The following is an 18169-nucleotide window of genomic DNA, read 5'->3' as shown; positions in this document are numbered from 1 at the left end:
AGAGTGCACTTATTTCAAAATGATGTACATGAATGTCCCTTTTCAAAATAAAATACCCTTTTTGAAGTCAAACGATACATTTTAGGTTGGAAATCACAAAATTTTTGGCTCGCGCTTCGCGCCCACATCATTTATTTTTTAGGAAGGCACTCACTTTGTTTTGGTTACAACTTGTGCTTATAATGTTCAATTTTCAGGTTTAAATGTCACAAATCTTCAGCTCGCGCTTTCCGCTCGCATCAAAGTTACACATTATGTTCTTGGTTTCAAACTGCTTAGAATATCCAGTTTTCAGGTTGAAATATTACAAATTTTCGGCTCGCCGCTTCGCATGAATTATTATTTATTAAGACACACAATTAAGTTCTTGGGTTAAAAAAGTGCTTAGAATGTCCAGTTTTCTGGTTGGAATATCGCGCTCGCGTCCATTCTTCAATTAGATGCACATCTTTTTCATAACAAAATTGCTCGGAATGTTTGATTTTCATGTCTTATTAGTCATGTTAGTACAAGCAATGTCTAGAATTTATAGCTCGCGATTTGCGCTCTTAACACCTCGCAAGAATGCTCTTTTAACAATAATTTGCGCGATTTGACCAAAAAGCGGCGAGTTTCACAACTTCAGATTTGAAAATGTTCAAACTGCTTGCTTGCTACGCTCGCTCCCGGAAAAATAAAGCCTAAATAGATATTTTATCAATCAGAAAAGACTTTAAAAAGGTTTTGCTCAATTTAATTACTACAAAACGCACAACTACTTAACACAGATGATAATCTCATGGTGAAAATATAAGTTTGCATAAAAAATGCAATTTTTTGCATATAAGTGCCTTTTTTCGCTTTGTCCCCCCCCCAAAAAAAAAAAAAAAAAAAAAAAATGAAAATACGTTCCGTCGCCTATGATTCCGTCACCTATGGCACTCGCTGGTATTTGAATATATCATCATTTACACCCTCTCAAAGAAAGCAGACTTACTTTTGCCCTTTATTTTGCCCACAATGGAACTTACAGGAAAGCATATCAAACAGGATGCAAATGGAGGTCTATTCAGCCGGACGTTATTATACGCTTTGGAGTTTGGATTCTTGTTTGCCTAGAAAACGTAAAGTATTTCAAGAGTTTTTATATTTTCATTACATCTTTGTCCTTATTTCTCTATATCCGTAGCTCTACCATGCGCGTATTCGGGGGCGCCAAAATAGGGAGAAAAGGGAAGGAAAGAAAAGGGGTTGACGAATTGCTGTTTGACATGGGGGGGGGGGGGTGGATGCGCCGAATTGATGTTCAACCTAGAGTATGTATATAGCGGGTGCCGAATTTATGTTTTGCTTAGGGGCGCCGAATTGATGTTCGACCTAGGATGTGCCAAATTGATCTTCATCCTAGGGGGGGGCGGGGCGAATTAATGTTTTACCTCGGGGCGCCGTATAGATGCTCGACATAGGGGCACCGAAATGATGTTTAACCTTGGGGATGGGGCGCCGAATAATTATTTTTCCTATATACGGTTGTCGAGTTGCTGTTTGACATATAGGGGCGCCGAATTGATGTTCAACCTAGGGGGTGCCGAATGGATATTCACCACACGCCAATTTGATATTTGTCTCGGTGCATCAAATTCAGGTTCAATTTACCTAGGGAGGGGAGGGGGTGCCAAACTCATGTTTGCTCCCATCAATTACCAATCATGTTCATGATTACCAAAAGTGCCTAGAAAGTCCTAATTTTAGATCAGAATATAAAAACAAATTCATCCTACTCTTCGCATTAATTGTTTAGTAAGGTGGCGATCCTGTTCATGGTAAGATAAGTGCTTAGAATGTCTGACTTTGTATCAAAATATATAGATTTTTATTCAGCTCGCGCTTCGTGCTCGCATAAACTGTTTTGTTACTGATCATCCTTTTCATGATAACCGAAAATGCTTACTCAAATGTCCAAATTTTAGGTAAGAATATGAAAAAAATTTCATCTCGCTCTTTGCGGACGCATCAATGTTTAGTTAGATGACAATCCTGTTCATGATTACCAAAAGTGCTTAGAATGTCCACATTTTAGGTCAAAATATCAATCACTTTTTAAGCTCGCGCTTCGCACTCGCACAAATTTACGAGGTCAGAATATCAAAAAATTTAACCTCGCGCTTAGCGCTCGCATTAATTATTTAGCTATATACCCATCCTGTTCATGGTTATAAAAAGTGCTTATGATGTCCAGTGTTGGATTGGGAATTCAAAAATTGTCAGTTCGCACTTCGTGATCGCATAAAATGTTGATAGATACTCATCCTGTTCTTGATTGCCAAAAGTGCTCATAGATTTTTTTCCCCTCAAATTTTAGGTCAGAATATAAAAAAAATTCAGCTCACGTTTCGCGCTCGTATCAATAATAATTGTTTAAATAATTCATATACATATCATGTTCACGGTTGCAAAAAGCGTAGAATGTTTGATCGGAAAACAGATGAAAATATCCCCCTCCCCTATTGGCGAAAGCTGGATCTAGCCCCGGTTAAGAAATTACAGCTCCCGCACATAATTTTAGTATGGTCTACCACTCTGATGAAAAGTTGAACTAAATTGAAACCCCAAAACGCTTAAAAATTCTATGCTTTCTGGTCGCATTTATTCTTTTCAAGAAGTGGATACAACTTTGATCTTTTTTTACATGGACACACTATGGACACATTAAAAAAAAATGGTCTTCGATTGCCTTTTTCACGTGGTTGTGGAATAAGACAATTCAAAATGCATTTAGGCACTTTGATTGCCTGAGTGGTCGGGTCGGGGTGCAATTTTCCGAAAAGTTCACAGGGGCGCAAAAATAGTGACCCCCTCGTGGTGCAAAATCCTGGATATGCGCATGTCCGTCGGGCATCGTTTCCACTGTTGTACCTCTTTATCTATACCGGTGTGATACTATATAAGTCCATGGATCAGTTTACTTCCATTTCGTCTGATGCCAAATCGTCAAATTGCCAACTCGCCTACTATCATTAAAGTCTACCATAATTATGTTCATCCACTATCGTCTAGTAACCAGTTGGTCCAATAGCCATTCAGTCCATATACCATTTGGTCTAATTGGACAACGTGCTATTGTGCAAAATGAATGAAAATGAATTGGATACTGGACCAAATAGTTGTTCGACGAAATATTGATGGACGGAATGGATATGGACTAAATTAAATCAGACCATGTGGTGAGTGCAAGTTGGCACTTGGCAGTCGACGACTTTACCAATTTACCAATGGACCTACTAGGCCACTAAATTGAACTTGTCCGAGTGTGCCATAACACCTAAACTGCAGGCTTTCTCATATCCGATACCCCCCCCCCCATCCCCGCCGCCCCAAGAAAGGGAAGGGGGGCATGGAGGAGAGAGAAGAAATAAAGAAAGAAGTAGATTGTTTAAAGGGAATCAAAATAATATGAATCAAAGGGAATGTAAACGCAATATCATACTCTGTTTGAATCGCTTCTCTTTCATGGAATTTATATTTTGAATAGATCGTTTCATTTCAGTCTTTCTCATTATTTTACTTTCAACCCTGTATTTCATCAGCTTTACTATAAAATGCCTGCGTAGCGAATTACAAAACGTCCCATCCTTGTTTCACCACCCATGACATTACGTAATTATCATTTTATTATTATCATGTAATGAAATTCATACTGTGTTTACACGCTGCATCTGCTGTCAGTTTGACTACCTTGTAAATATTTATTTACAAGGTAAAGCTTATTTCCAAGGTAATATTTATTTACAAGGTAAAGCCTATTTCCCCACTGGAAAATAGCTTTAGAGCTTTCGTGGGTCATCCTGTGTAAGCCTGTTGTTTTTAATGCTACTGTATATATATTATGGTGACTTGCGAAATAAAATCAATCAATCAATATTTTTTGACGATATCCAGTTGAAATCAGTGGCGTTCAAAATAATGGGGAAGGATTGGGGCTATATGGATTCCCAAATTTGTCACGGCCAATACAAAAAGAAAGCGAGAAGGGGAACTAATATCTGAATATTATGTCAAAATCTATCACCGATAAAAAATGATTTGTGCCCGACACATATATCTGGCCCCTTAATTCATATATTTTACGTTTATTATTTACGCCAATAGTTCAAGCAAGGTTCCTAACATCTTTCTCTATTTTTCGATGTTTACACAATTCCTAGCCTTGGGTTGGGGGTTGTGTGTATTCCTTATGTTCGCATTTTTTAATGTTATTTTTCTATTTATTTCAATATTATCCTCTCCAACTTTATTATGGTATGACTATTCAAGGAATTATAATTACTCGTTTGCTTGCATGCTCCATGACCGCTTTGCCTTCACTCCGGGGGGGGGGGGGGGCACTTACATTGACGAGTGGATACCATGCGCGACCCCAAAAAAATGTAAAAAGGATGTCTTTTTGTCAAAAACACAAAAATATTTAAAAAAGGGTATCTATGTTGCTAGGAAAGCTACGTGTTTAGGGTAATATTTTCGGGGATGATGAAACAAAATTAAAATGTTTTATAAAGGATGTCCTTTTTGCCCCAACACTACGTGTTTAGAGTCCGACTTGCGCGAGTTGTGGAAGGTGCATGGGGCCGTACTAAACCAAAATAATGATGTGTAAAGGTAAAACCAACGACCGACGGACCCGACATAACAATAAAATATCGCTGTACTTGTTTAGGGGTTCATTTCGGGAATACTTGCCAAGAGTATCGTTTTGTTTCCAATACTTGTTAAGGGTCGGTTTGAGACGCCAATACTTGTTAAGGGGTGCAGTTTGAGAATATGGAAAATACGTGTTTGGGTGCTTTTCGAGACCCCATGGTCGCGCATGGTATCCACTCGTCAATGGAAGTGCCCCCCCCCCCCTGGCCTTCACTTCTCTCAGTGCGTATTCAGAACTATTACTGTATTCTCATTGATCCCCCTGGAGTTGTAAAAAACCCATAAAGGCAAAATATTATATTTTCATCGGCAGCACATGTGCATTAATTACATCATCATAAATTAAGTACATCAGGGTCCATGATCAGAAAAAGCGTATACCCATTAAACCTCGCCAGATGGGGCTTGCCCCAAAATAACAATTTTATTTTTGTCTCGTTTCGAAATTTCATTTTTATTTTGGCTGCTATATGCTTCAAGTACATATTTGCTTACTGTATATAGTTTGCCTATGCATTTTACTCAGTATATATATATTTTTTTATATATTGTATTTCTCCAGTCACTACATATACGATTGTCACTTGTATTATGATCATGTCTCAAGCATTGTAAATTTGTTTTGTATATTATTCCAATAAATGCAAAAAAATCCTGCAAAAAAAGCCACATCACCACATAGTTGAACCATTCCAACTATTTATACGATCAATACGATCGCCTCGACTGATCTGATACGATTAATTATTCCGCGATTATAATTAAGGCCCTTGGAACCGGGGGTGCAAAGCACCCCCAAGATTTTACAATGGGGTGCGGCGTGCATTATTTTCCATGTAGGCAGCTCCCCCTGGAATTCTGGTATAGGTGTCGAATTGGATAAATGTAGGAAAATTACCAACATTTTGTATTGGAACCTTTTTTAATGTTTTTCTTTTGCTTTGTCAAATTTTCCTCAGCACCGCCACCAAAAAAAAAATCGTGACAGTGTGAACTTGGCACTTTTTTTTCAATCATAAAAAATGATTATATTATTTTCCCGCATGAGTTTTGAAATATTGACACGTACGCCAGAATCTCTTTGGTCCTAATATGAAGCATAAATTTCCACGTCTATAAAACAACAGTTATCATTCGTTTTTCCTATAGTTATAGCAGGGAAATGGAAGTTACAATTCCATTGATAAATAAGTCTAAAATGTTATGCCAATCAAGATGCAAGTCCCGGATGCAAGTAATGTCTTTGTCCTGCTCATGTCGCAGTCATTCACATTTTTTCAACGGTTGAACTGCTCGTGCACACTCTGTATGCGTATAGGCCTTTCCCGGAGGCCTTTCTTCCTCTCATTTGTTGCTATAAAATTTCATCTTTTTATCAATTCTTTCTACTTGTTTACTGTCTATGAAGGGGTAGCAAGTTGATCTCCCATGGGGTGCCCCTATCTATTGCTGCATCATTTGTATCCATTTCTCTTTGACCATCCATTTCTTGGGAAAATACATCAATTGGATGATCCATTTATATATGCCTATCCATCCATTCTTTCAGTCATCCATCCACCGGTCGTGCTGATGGTTTGATTATAGCATGGACCTAATAGGTCCATGATTGTATAAAGTATAAAGCGCCCTACTATATCATTATAGGCTACCCCCACCCCCTCCCCATACTACATAAAAACTTGGCGACCCATGTACACATTTCAAAGCAGACGTAATGTACATGCACAATTCCCTTGTACATGTTGCACCTTGCTGCTTCTCCAGGTTTGCTTAGTCTTCTTTCACATACGTTGTTGCACTTTGCCCCACGGCGTGCCTTGTAAAGTTCTGTTGTAAGACTCTACATGCTGGTCGGCCCTGGAAATCACAACTCTGAAGCACGTGCACCGCGCAATACTCAACTTCTCATTTTTCCATATCTCGATGCAAGCTTTCTTGTGTGGATGCAAAAATAAGAGTTTTCCCAGAAATCTTGTCCCTGACGTCATGTCTGCCCCCCTCATTTTTTGACTCATGACGCCTTTACTCTGCTTGTTCGACCTTGAGCCGTTGGTCCCCTGGTTGCTTGCTCACAGGCATTCGTGCTTTCTTAGCAGTCAGGTAAAAACCTCGGCAACAGAAATAACAGAAATTAGCAACTTGATGCGTACGTTGGTCACATTCATGCTATCACGGTCTACACAATGTAGACTACACGTACGTACTTCGCATCAACAGGTTTCTCAGCTCACCTTTTGACCTCGCGAGTTCAATCTAAACAAACGAAGAGTAGTCAAGTGTTGCATTGGGATTGTATCTTCAGTTATGTTTTACTATAGGCCTATATTTAACCCCGCATTGGGGTTGCATCTTCGTTATGTTTTACTATAGGCCTATATTTAACCCCGCATTGGGGTTGCATATTCGTTATGTTTTACTATAGGCCTATATGATTGCATCTTCGTAATGTTTTACTATAGGCCTATATTTAACCCCGTATTAAACAAACCCTGTTTTATATCGTAGAACCTGCTCTGAAAGTAATCGTTTTTCTCTTCGCCCTTTCCCTTCATGCTTGGCTGTAGACAGAATGGTGGTGGCCGTCTGTTTAGAGTTTTAAATATTTTTGGTTTAACTTTTTTTTCCAATTTCTCCTCTGTACTTTGCGAGTGGATCTAAATAATCTGAAACTGACTGAAACATTCAGGAAAGATAAAAAAACACCAAAATATCAAATTAGGGTATGTTGTATCCATATCCCTTTATGATGGCTCTCCTGATTCTCTTTCACCAATCCACTTCTTTCTTTCTTCTCTCTCCTCCCTCCCCCTTTCCTTTGGGGAGGGCCAAGGAGTCAGTATACAGAGTTCCCGTATATGTATCACGCCAAGCTATACATGAAGGGAAAGGTGCATAAAAGAGCTACAATCCACATGAATAAAGATCAAACTCGGAACTCGGCCCTTGCCCATCTCTGGGATTCTCGTATCTCTTTTAGTCTTGGAGTACTTTCAGATTCATGACATAAGAGTCCGAAAGTAAGCCGTATTGGGCAATCCTTTGCTTCGTCATTCACGTCAGATAATCAACGTGTCTGAATCCTTTTTCACGCGTACGATACATTTATGGATATAGCTCAATATAGTATTCTTATCCTGTGTGTGCTATCGCAAATAGTGGATTATATCTGAAACTAATGCAGAGCGCAAGCATGTCGCTAGCCGCCTAGCATCGGCTCATTGAGCTTGCACGCACCGTTCGATGTTTGCTTTCTACTCAGCTACACACACAGAGTACTGCACTTTGTCGATACGGGGATTTCTTGATACTGCGCATGCGCCATGACGTATTTCATCAATATGCATGAGTCGTAATGAATATGCATGATTCGAACGGTGTTCTAATATCAATTTATTTTTTAACCCGAGAGGGCGTCAACAAGAAAGTTCCAAGGCATATCGATTAACCGATAATTGTTATAATATATGTTTCACCCCTCAATATCATGAGAATATAAAAGTTATGCAAGTTTCTTTTCCGTGATAAAATAGAGCAATAATATAGGTATTTAATGAATGTAATAATTTCAAAATTGATTCATTGCCCTTGTCTGAGATCAACCAATCATACACTATACCTTTAAAATGAATAGTTAAGTCGCACTAAAACCACAATACAACGCAAGCTAGCTCTCGGCTCTTGCTCAGCTGTGACAAATTATTATCGAGAATGCTTGGCGTCTCTTTGAACTAAGCCAGGGAACTTCGCTGCTTTGAATCGAGAATAAAGTCGAAATTAGTGTCATGAAGGTGGGTGCATTTGTTATGGACACTATTTGATTAAGATCGTAATAATCGCTTCCCATTACCCGCGGCTCATACCCCTCTAAACGACATTGCCCTGGGCGGCTATGCCCGGCCACTCGATGTGTTGTGAACTGGCAGACTTCTTACATGTTCGGGAGGGGTTACGCGGGCGGGCTCAGACCCGTCACCGTGGATAAACCGCACCCCCGACTTTTGCTTATATCCCGCCGAGAAAAAGGTGCGGTTAATACACCGTTACTTACAGTACTTGTTCTCTGGTATAGTCACATAGGCTATTGTATATTTGTATTACCGGACACTCATATTACTGCGTACAAAAACAATTTTGTACCGTAAGACTTCCGCAGTTCAAACTTCAATTTCACAGAGCAATACACAGAACAAGATTGCAAAAAACAGGGCAAAAAAAATCCAACTTTCACCTTAATTATCTCTGAAATAACAGAAAATGCTTAAAATATCATATAACATAATTTGCATTAACAATATATTTTCTGACGGAAATATGGGCCTGATTTGCCGAACTTCAGTCTCGTCCGCTCCTTCGATCGAATGTTGAGGTGTGGTGTATTGTGGGTGATCGTCGACGGCTAGTTCTCAACTAGGTACCCGTGCACGAGGTTTACCTTGATTAGAGCTAGCCGTCGACGATCGACAGCGCAAAAGACTGGAATACTCCCCAGGGAGTGGAGGATGTGCACACATTGTGTGCGGGAATGACTGATTGAATCCGATCACCGGGGTAATAATATATCTGTAAAGCGCTTAGACACGTCGTTCCGATGTATTAAGCGCTATATAAAAAAGGATTATTATTATTATTATCAATAGAACTTTGAGCGTCACGATACGAACAAGCATAATATTGGAAAGTGCCATGGATAGAGCACGCAGACTTTGCAGTTAAAAAGAAAATAAATAAATAAAAACTCTAGTTATCAAACAAAAATTTATTACCAACATCTGCTAAGATTCCATATAAAAAAAGCAAACAAAAACTTAGAATTTACTCATGATATGATATATAAAGAAAAAAATCACACCAATTTCTTACATCCTAGTAATCAAGAATATCTTGACCTGTCCGGCGCGCACCAGGAATCATGGAATTTGTCACGCATGAAAATAATTGTTTTCGTGGAGGAGATTCAAGATTCAAGATAATTTATTGTCATGCATAAGAATACACAAAATTTGCTTTCGGGCATAAGTTACAAACATGAATACAATAAACAATGGCATAAATAATACATTTGAAAACAATCATAACTGTTAAAATATGTATTGCACAACTGTACGAGAAGAAAAGAGAGAGAAGGAAAGGGGGAGAATGAGATCATAGAGAATAGAAGAGAAAAAGTAGAAGATAAGAAAAGAAGAGAAGTCAGAGAGAAATAGGACAATGCAATTGTGCAACCTACTTGCACAGTACCAGTCACACATCTCTAACACCCGTGTACCCGTCCTACCAGAGAACGATACATTATCCAATGCTCTCTGGCCGAAACAGGCAAACAGGTGTCAAAGACATACAACTGGCACTGTACCTCCACCCCGCAACCCCCACACCAGAGTACCCTTCTGTCGTGACCGCAATCACCATACAACAACTACCCAGTGTTCAAAAGAACCACACACATTTCCTCACATTCTACACACAACCCCCCCCCCCATGTACACTCCTCTACAAATATGTCAATCATACGCTCGGACACAGGCTCACACCGTACATCCACTCAAACATAAATCAATATGAAGGGCACCCTGGTCTGAGGATGCTTAGATGGAGACATAGAGACAATAAATCATCCATTGTTTGCGGCAAGTGTGATGCAAAGAAAATGGTTGGTAAATATAATATATTCATAATTTTCATAACATTTGGAATAGCAAGTGCGAATTTTTCTTGATTGTATTTCCTCTAGTTGTCATTTTTAAAGCACTGAAATAAAGGCGTCCGGCAATAGGATACACTGCCATACATCTCCAACCCCCTTTGAAGATCATTTAATTTTGAAAGATTGATATGAGTAGAAGATGTTATGATATTTAAATTTTGCAAAAAACATATAAGCAGTACAAGGAAACTTTGTAAAAACAACATGCAAAGGGGTCGGACAAAAAAAAAACTGTACGTCTAACCCCCATTTAACTTGAAATCGTAGAGTAGTGGTGAACTACCTTCTGGTGTATAAAAAGCTTGCTTTGCATCTGACTTGGGGGAAATTTATCTGATTTTGTTTTGCTTGTAAAAAAAAAAGTGTATGTGAAAAGGGGTCGGACGTAGATTTTAAAGTGCCTGCTTTTAAAATATTTGGTAAAAAAAAAGAAGTTGAAAAAACCTAACTTATTTTTTTAAAACCTGACATAATAACAACTTGGACATGATGTGATTATTTCAAAGCATATATGAGGTTTAAAATTTGTTGCAAACTTGAGCTTTAATATAAGTAAAATTGTATCTTGTTTCTATGGCAACTTCAATGCCTTGCCAAAATAAAACGAAACATTGTTTGAAATTATTTCTTTCAGATTCATTTTCGGTGTCTTAGCTTTCAAGTTATACCTAATTTGTTCTGTTTGCAGTATTTTGAAATTTTGACCAAAAAGTTTATTATTTTATGGAACAGCCCAATAGTATACTATTACTAATACTAACCTGGTAGTCAGGGGCCTTAGCAAAATTTTGGGGACAGAATTTACAAAAGCGCCATTTTTTGCATGTGGGTCCCTGGTATCAAAAGCATTAATTCTAGATAGGGTGCCCCGAAATCGGTGAAGGGCACCCTATTTTAAAATGCTAATTTATGCAAATTTTAGGCAAAAAACTCTTAATTCACCATATTTCACTAAAATAATTTTCAAATGCCAAATTTTTGTGTATTTTGGTCTTCTTTTGCAAAATATTCAACTACAGGTCGATTTTTTTTTTAATTGGTGAGTATGAATCAATTCCTAAGGTTAATTTATGCAAATTTTATGCAAAAACACATATTTTATCATATCTCGACATATAGAATTGTCAAAATCACAATTATTTTTCCACATGTGTCACTGGTACCAAAAGCATTAATTCTGGATAGAATGTCTCGATATCAATGACTGGAATCCTATTTCACAGTGCTAATTTATGCAAAATTATACAAAATCACACTATTCACCGTAAATTATTGTGTATGTATAGTATAGACCTAAACTTTTCTAGACACCTTTTTTTTTTGGGGGGGGGGGGTATTTAGGATTTATTTTGATGGGGCATCAAATCTAGATTGATTTCTGTACATTTCCCGAATGAGAATCAATTTTCAATGTTAATTAATGCAAATTTATGCAAAATTTATGCAAATATGTGTAAAACACATTAACTATCATATTTCGAGGTTTTAAACCGAGGGACGAGCACAACACTATGCATATGAGACACTGTTACACAATTCATTCATTATGGTGACTTTCCATGCAACAAGAGGAGGGTATCATGTTTAAAATGCAAATTTATGCAAATTATAAATCCTGTGCATACCCCTTTCACATATACACGTATTCGGGTGGTTTAAGGAATATTCTGTTTTGCCTTCGTAAATGCGAGAAAATTTTGGAACATTCGCTGAGGAATTCAGCTCATTTTAAAATGTTCAAAACCAGTCGAATACCCTCCAGAATACTCCCGAATGTGACAACAAATTTCATTTGGGCAACATTTGGGATGTATTCGGTACATTCGGTTGGATTAGGGGAGGCATTTGGAGTTTTCTGGGCAGATTCGGACCTATTTTTATCATTCTGGGCATAACTGTCCCGAACCGTCCGAGCTCGGCACATTCGTTCTGATTCGGGTCCATATTCAGGCCATCGTTCGGCTGTAATCAGAGATATCGGGTCGGCTGGATTCTGGACATGCTTGGGTCGATTCTTGCCACTATTCGTGTGGGCATTCTGCTCTTTGGGGGTGGCCAAAATTGATTTGGTCAATTCTTGGCGATTCTGTGCTGAATCGGGACATATTCCGGACCCATTCTTCTCTATTTGGGGGAACTCCCCTAATCCATCTGAATCAGTCCAAATTTATTCGGGAGAATTAGGTTTTGGTGTAAACCTAGCTTATTAAACCAGGACTGACGTGATGTATTCTTGCGACTGTACATTGGTTATCCTCTGAATGTTTTGCAGGGTGTTTACCACAGTTGCATCCTATTCTGGTTTGTAGTCTAGAAATGGATTGCCTACTTAAAACATGGGTTACACCAAAACCAAATAAGCTGCAAATCCATCCGAATACACATAAGGATGGATTCTGGACCACTCTGTTCTCCCCTCCCGAATGCAGGAAAATTCAGGAGGGATTAGGGAACATTCTTGGAGGAATTCGGCTCGTTATGAAAATGTTCAAAATCAGCCGAATACCTCCAAAATACTCCCCAATTTCATTCGGGCCACATTCGGGATGTATTCCGATGGAATTCTGTTGGATTTTGGGAGGCATTTGGGGTACTCTGGGCAGATTAAGAGCTATTCGTATCAGTTGTAGAGTAAAGGTCCGACTCTTGCCTCCCCATATCTTACGAATCATTACTCGAATACAGAGAAGAATATGGACAAGTGAGACAAATTGGCCAGAAAATAGAAACATGGCATCCGAATAGCTGCCGAATCGGTCAATTATAGCCCATTTTGAAAGAATGTGGCGTATTTTCGGGAAAATCAGTGGCGTACTCGGCGAATTCGGCATAATCGTTCCAATTCGGGTCGTTATTCAGGTCGCGAAAATCAGAGGATTCGGGCTAAATTTGGCTCGATTCTGGCCACCTTTTGCTCGATTGTTGCCACTGTTCGGGTTTGCATACGGCTCTATGCGGGACAGTCAATTTTGATTCGAGTAAATTCTCAGGGATTCTGCTCTGATACGGGACGTATTCCAGACCTTATCGTCTCTAATGCAGTCAGCACCTCGGATCAGAGCTGAATCAGAGACGAATAGGTTGCACATCCACCGAATTCATCCCAATCAGGCCATATTCGGGAAGAATCAGTCCAAACTTTTGAGGAAGAATTTGGTTCTTGTGTAACCCTGGTTGAAGTATAGTCTCGATCAGACTCATTGCTTACTTGAATTATACCTTGGTCTACAATCCCTCCTCACAGTGGAGCTGCAGATTTTGATATTTACTGAAAATCATTACTTTACATCCCAACAAAATTAATTACAATATAGGATAGGTCTCTAATCGAAAGGAGATAGTAATAATGTGCAGATTTATAGAATATGCCCACGTATACATTGCCCATGATGTGATTATTACACAACTTGAAAGAGATTTTTGGACACTATTTTGATTCCCAACGACTGAAAATTTGCTTAACTGTGATCCATATATACTTTATAGCTATTGAGAAAATCAGACTTTAACTGACAGATAGTTCATGGCTATATACCTCCGTATACAAAGCCTTTGGTGTGGGGCGTCTCCAAAGTTTTGAAGTTTTGAAATGGACACCCGTTCAAAGAGGGTTCTTTTTCCCGTAAGATGAATCTGCATCAAATTTGCTTCAATAAGCAGCATATTTTTTATGCAGAATTATTTCCATTAGCAGAAATAATTAGCATATCATAATTAGCAAAATAGCATATGTTTTAAATGACTTTGTTATCAATAGCATACATATATTGTGGAAAAGATGCAGGTTTTCTTCCAAATTTCGGCCTCTTTTCACTGTATTTGCTTAGTCATTGGAATACAGCTTCATATACATAAATTATTGTTAATTTACATAATTTAATATAACACACTTTTGCATGGAAACATGATTTTCAATAGCATGTTTTGCTGGTAAAAATTGAAGCTTTTGAGCTGATAGAGGTACTTCAAATGTTTGGCCCCTTTTCCACTGTTAATACCCATTGGAATGGGACTAATTTATACATTCATGTATAAAATAATTGCTAATTTACATAAATTAGCATATTTTGCATGAAGACGGGATTTTCAATAGCACGTTTGATATGGAAAATTAAAGCTATCGATCTGATAAAGATTTTCTTTAAGTTTGGTTTCCTTTAATTCCTTTTTACTAATTTTTACTATTCATGCATAAATTAACTGCTAATTTACATAAATTAACATATTTTTGCATGAAGACACAATTTTAGATATCATGTTTAATAAGGAAATTTAAAGCTATTGACCTGAAAGAGACTTTCCTAAAGTTTGGTATCTCTTTATTTACTTTTATTAATTAATTCCTATTGGCATTTGGCTTCATGCATAAATTACTGCTAATTTGCATAAATTAGCATATTTTTGCATGAAGATGCCATTTCTAACACTATGATCTGTGGGGAAAATGAAAGCTATTGACCTGATAGAGACTTTCCTAAAGTTTGGTATCTTTTTGATTAACTTTTATTTATTGATTTCTATTGGCATATGGATTCATGCATAAATTACTGCTAATTTGCATAAATTAGCATATTTTTGCATGAAGATACGATTTTCAACACCATGTTCTGTGGGAAAAAATGAAGCTTTTGACCTAATAGTGACATAGGGAAAGTTTGGTGCTCTGTCCCCAAAACTTCAAATTATGGGCCTAAGGCCCCTGACTATGGCACTATGACTAGTGTGACTACAACTGTACGATATTTATGCCCAACTATATGAAACGATGATGACTCAACCAACTATTGTCAGAAACCTTTGTAACTTGTGAATAAAGATCACTCCTCATCTGTACCTCAACCAAGTCAGATGTGTATTTGAGCCTCCTTGTTTTCTTGTAGTAGAAACATCACAGCCTGGTTGGTTGGTAATGATTTTGGCAAAACCGTCAAATTATGACTTTTATTGCCTTCTTCTTTTATAACAGTTATGAATAATTTTGTTGTGGTTTTATTTTTATCAAAATATTTGCTCACTCTTTTATTTTCCAATTTAAATATATTTGGAAAAATGAAATAGTAATATCATGTTTGATTACCAAGTCCTTACAGATGTGATATCCTGACAAACCCACTCGTGTTACATTACGAGCGCTTCTCAAGGATAAAATCCCTTATGTTTCATCATGTTCTTGATTTTTACTTGTGCCTTGGCTAAACAGCAAATTTTATATTGTATACCGGTAGTACATCACTGCACTTTTCTTAACACATGTTCCTGCGACTACACCTTCTTTTTTGCACAAGTACAACAATACTCTACAAGAGGGATGTACTCTAATGAAGAAGAAGTCTCTCAAGCAAATTAAAAGAGACTGGTTTTCATTATTTTGTACTTGATTTTTCCTGTGGCTAATTGAAACTATCAAGTGTAAAAATGAAAATGAGAGATGACCACTAAAAGAAAGCAGGTGGGGACAGTCGACAAATAGTTATTTTCACCTGGCCTGTCTAAATAATAAAAACGTTTAAAGGAGAATGAAACTCTTGAAACCAGCTGAATCCATATCAAAGAGAAAAATCAAAGAAACATATTGTTGAAAGTTTGAGGAAGATTGAATGAATAATAAGAAAGTTATGAGCGTTTGAATATTGAGATCACTAATGCCATGTAGATCCTCCCATTGGCAATGCGACCAAGATCTGTGATGTCATACACGTACAACTCCCTCATTGCTTTAGTACTTATTTCACTTATATTCTCACTTTTATAGAATCTATCACAAGGTGAGGTGTTCTCTTTATGAGAGGACAAGTACAGAGGTTTCACAACATTATATCATTGATGAATCGTTTGTCATATGATTAGAATGAGCAAAAATAGATGTTTTGGGGTATATTTTCAGTGTCCAAAAGGGGAGAGTTGTTCATCTGTGATATCATAGATCTTGGTTGCGTTGCCAATGGGAGGATCTCCATAGCATTAGTGATCTCGACATTCAAATGCTCATAACTCTTCTATTGCTAGTCCTATTTTACTCAAACTTTTGTTGATCTTATTCTTTGATTTTTCTGCTTACACAAAAGCTAACTTGCTCCAAGAGTTTCATTCTCCTTTAATTGTTATCAAATTTGTTCTTCAGAGAGGTCGAGAGAAGGAGTAAAAGGGGATAGATGAGAGAGAATGTGAGGAGAGAGAGAAAGAATATAAAGGGAAATATGGGAGGTATATGAGAATTGCCATATTGGAAAGTGAAAAGGAGCAGGTAGGGAGCAGTTACTGATAATGTGAGAGAGGAGAGAAAGAAATATAACGTAGTGAGTGCATTGGCTATTTACAAGTTCACTAAATTTGAATATTGGAAGCAAGAAGTAAGAAGTCATTTTTCAATGTATTTTTCTCAAACCTTCATGTTTCTCTCATCTCTCTGCTTTTATTTAAAACTGACTTAATATCAAGCAGGTGGTCTTCCCCTTTTAAACAGTGTTTTGATTTGTTTATTTGTAGAAGCTGATGTCTCCTGAAGATATGATTTGAAAGTCAGCATGAGTCAGAGTCAGGGGTCCTCATCAACCTGGAGGGGAGGAGGAGATACCAGAGATGATGGGGGAGCAAGGGGAAGAGGGGGGCGAGGAGGCACCTATTGGAGAGGACGAGGGAACACTCGAGGAAACTATTTCAGCACATACCAGAGTAATGGAAGAGGGGGAGGAGGCAGAGGATGGAGAGGCCAAGGAGGAGGTGATAGAGGTAGAGGTGGATGGAGAGGGAGAGGAGGAGGTGGATGGGGATCATGGAATAACAGAGGAAGAGGTTTGTACACAAATTATACCGAGTGACAATTTCAAAACCTAAGTATGATGACATCTGAGTGTAGTATTGTTTCCAATAGATTTGATATCGCCTGAAACGTGAAAAAGACAGAGCACTACAGTCTTTTGATGAAGATTGGATTTGGATTCATCAGATCTACCTAACATAAATTATACCCAATCATTATTCTGCAAGCTACTATATCTATATAGAATTAAACACCAAGTTACGCAGAATAAATAATTTTTAAACAGATGTTACACCTAAAGCCATTTCTACCTTGATACCTTCTGTTTTCATCTGAAAAATATTTTCAAGAATTTCTTTAGACTTTAAATAAGATGCATAATGGTAGGATGATTGGATTTGTATCATGCCTTGAGATGACTAAATGAAATATCAACACTGTAAATCAGTAAGATCGTTTTACATTCATGTACAAATCATTTTATAGGGACATTTTCTCTCTAACTGATTCATGTTAATATTATCAACAATGATTAAGTTATGATATCGGATGTGATCGGTAAATTTGTTTTATTTGATTTGCAGGTGGTGGCTTCGGAAATAATGTTTCAAACAATACTGTCCCGGTTTCAAGTACACGCCAATCTGAATTAGAGAATAGTCTTATCCCCTATAAAGGATGGAGGCTGTACTTCACAGATGAAGGTAAATAATATTTCTTCTTTGATTTTAAGAAACGTTATAAAAATCATGCTTTTTGTCTCGCCTGCATAGCAGAGCGAGACTATAGGCGCCGCTTTTCCGACGACGGCGGCCGCGGCGTCGTCAACATTGAAATCTTAACCAAGGTTAAGTTTTTGAAATGTCATCATAACTTAGAAAGTATATGGATCTAGTTAATGAAACTTGGACATAAGGGTAATCAAGGATTACTGAACACGCTGCCTCTGTTTCAGGTCACATGACCAAGGTCAAAGGTCATTTAGAGTTAATGAACTTAGACCATGTTGAGGGAATCAATATCAA

The 18169-nt window shown here is 37.8% G+C and overlaps 1 protein-coding gene across 2 annotated transcripts in view; it reads left to right on the top strand.

Annotated features, from left to right (window-relative positions):
- The window catches only part of LOC129265117 (DNA helicase MCM8-like), a 51934-nt gene that overhangs the window by 6058 nt on the left and 27707 nt on the right, over positions 1-18169 (top strand). For both annotated transcript variants that reach the window (XM_064101710.1, XM_064101709.1), the window contains 2 exons: positions 16871-17176; positions 17729-17848. In XM_064101710.1, the coding sequence (XP_063957780.1) occupies positions 16909-17176; positions 17729-17848 (388 nt within the window). In that variant the 5' untranslated portion in view covers positions 16871-16908. The remainder of the gene's footprint in view (positions 1-16870; positions 17177-17728; positions 17849-18169) is intronic.

The sequence above is a fragment of the Lytechinus pictus genome, chromosome 7 (genome assembly GCF_037042905.1).
Source record: "Lytechinus pictus isolate F3 Inbred chromosome 7, Lp3.0, whole genome shotgun sequence".
NCBI classification, from domain to species: domain Eukaryota; kingdom Metazoa; phylum Echinodermata; class Echinoidea; order Temnopleuroida; family Toxopneustidae; genus Lytechinus; species Lytechinus pictus.
This window is presented reverse-complemented; position numbering and strand designations above follow the sequence as displayed.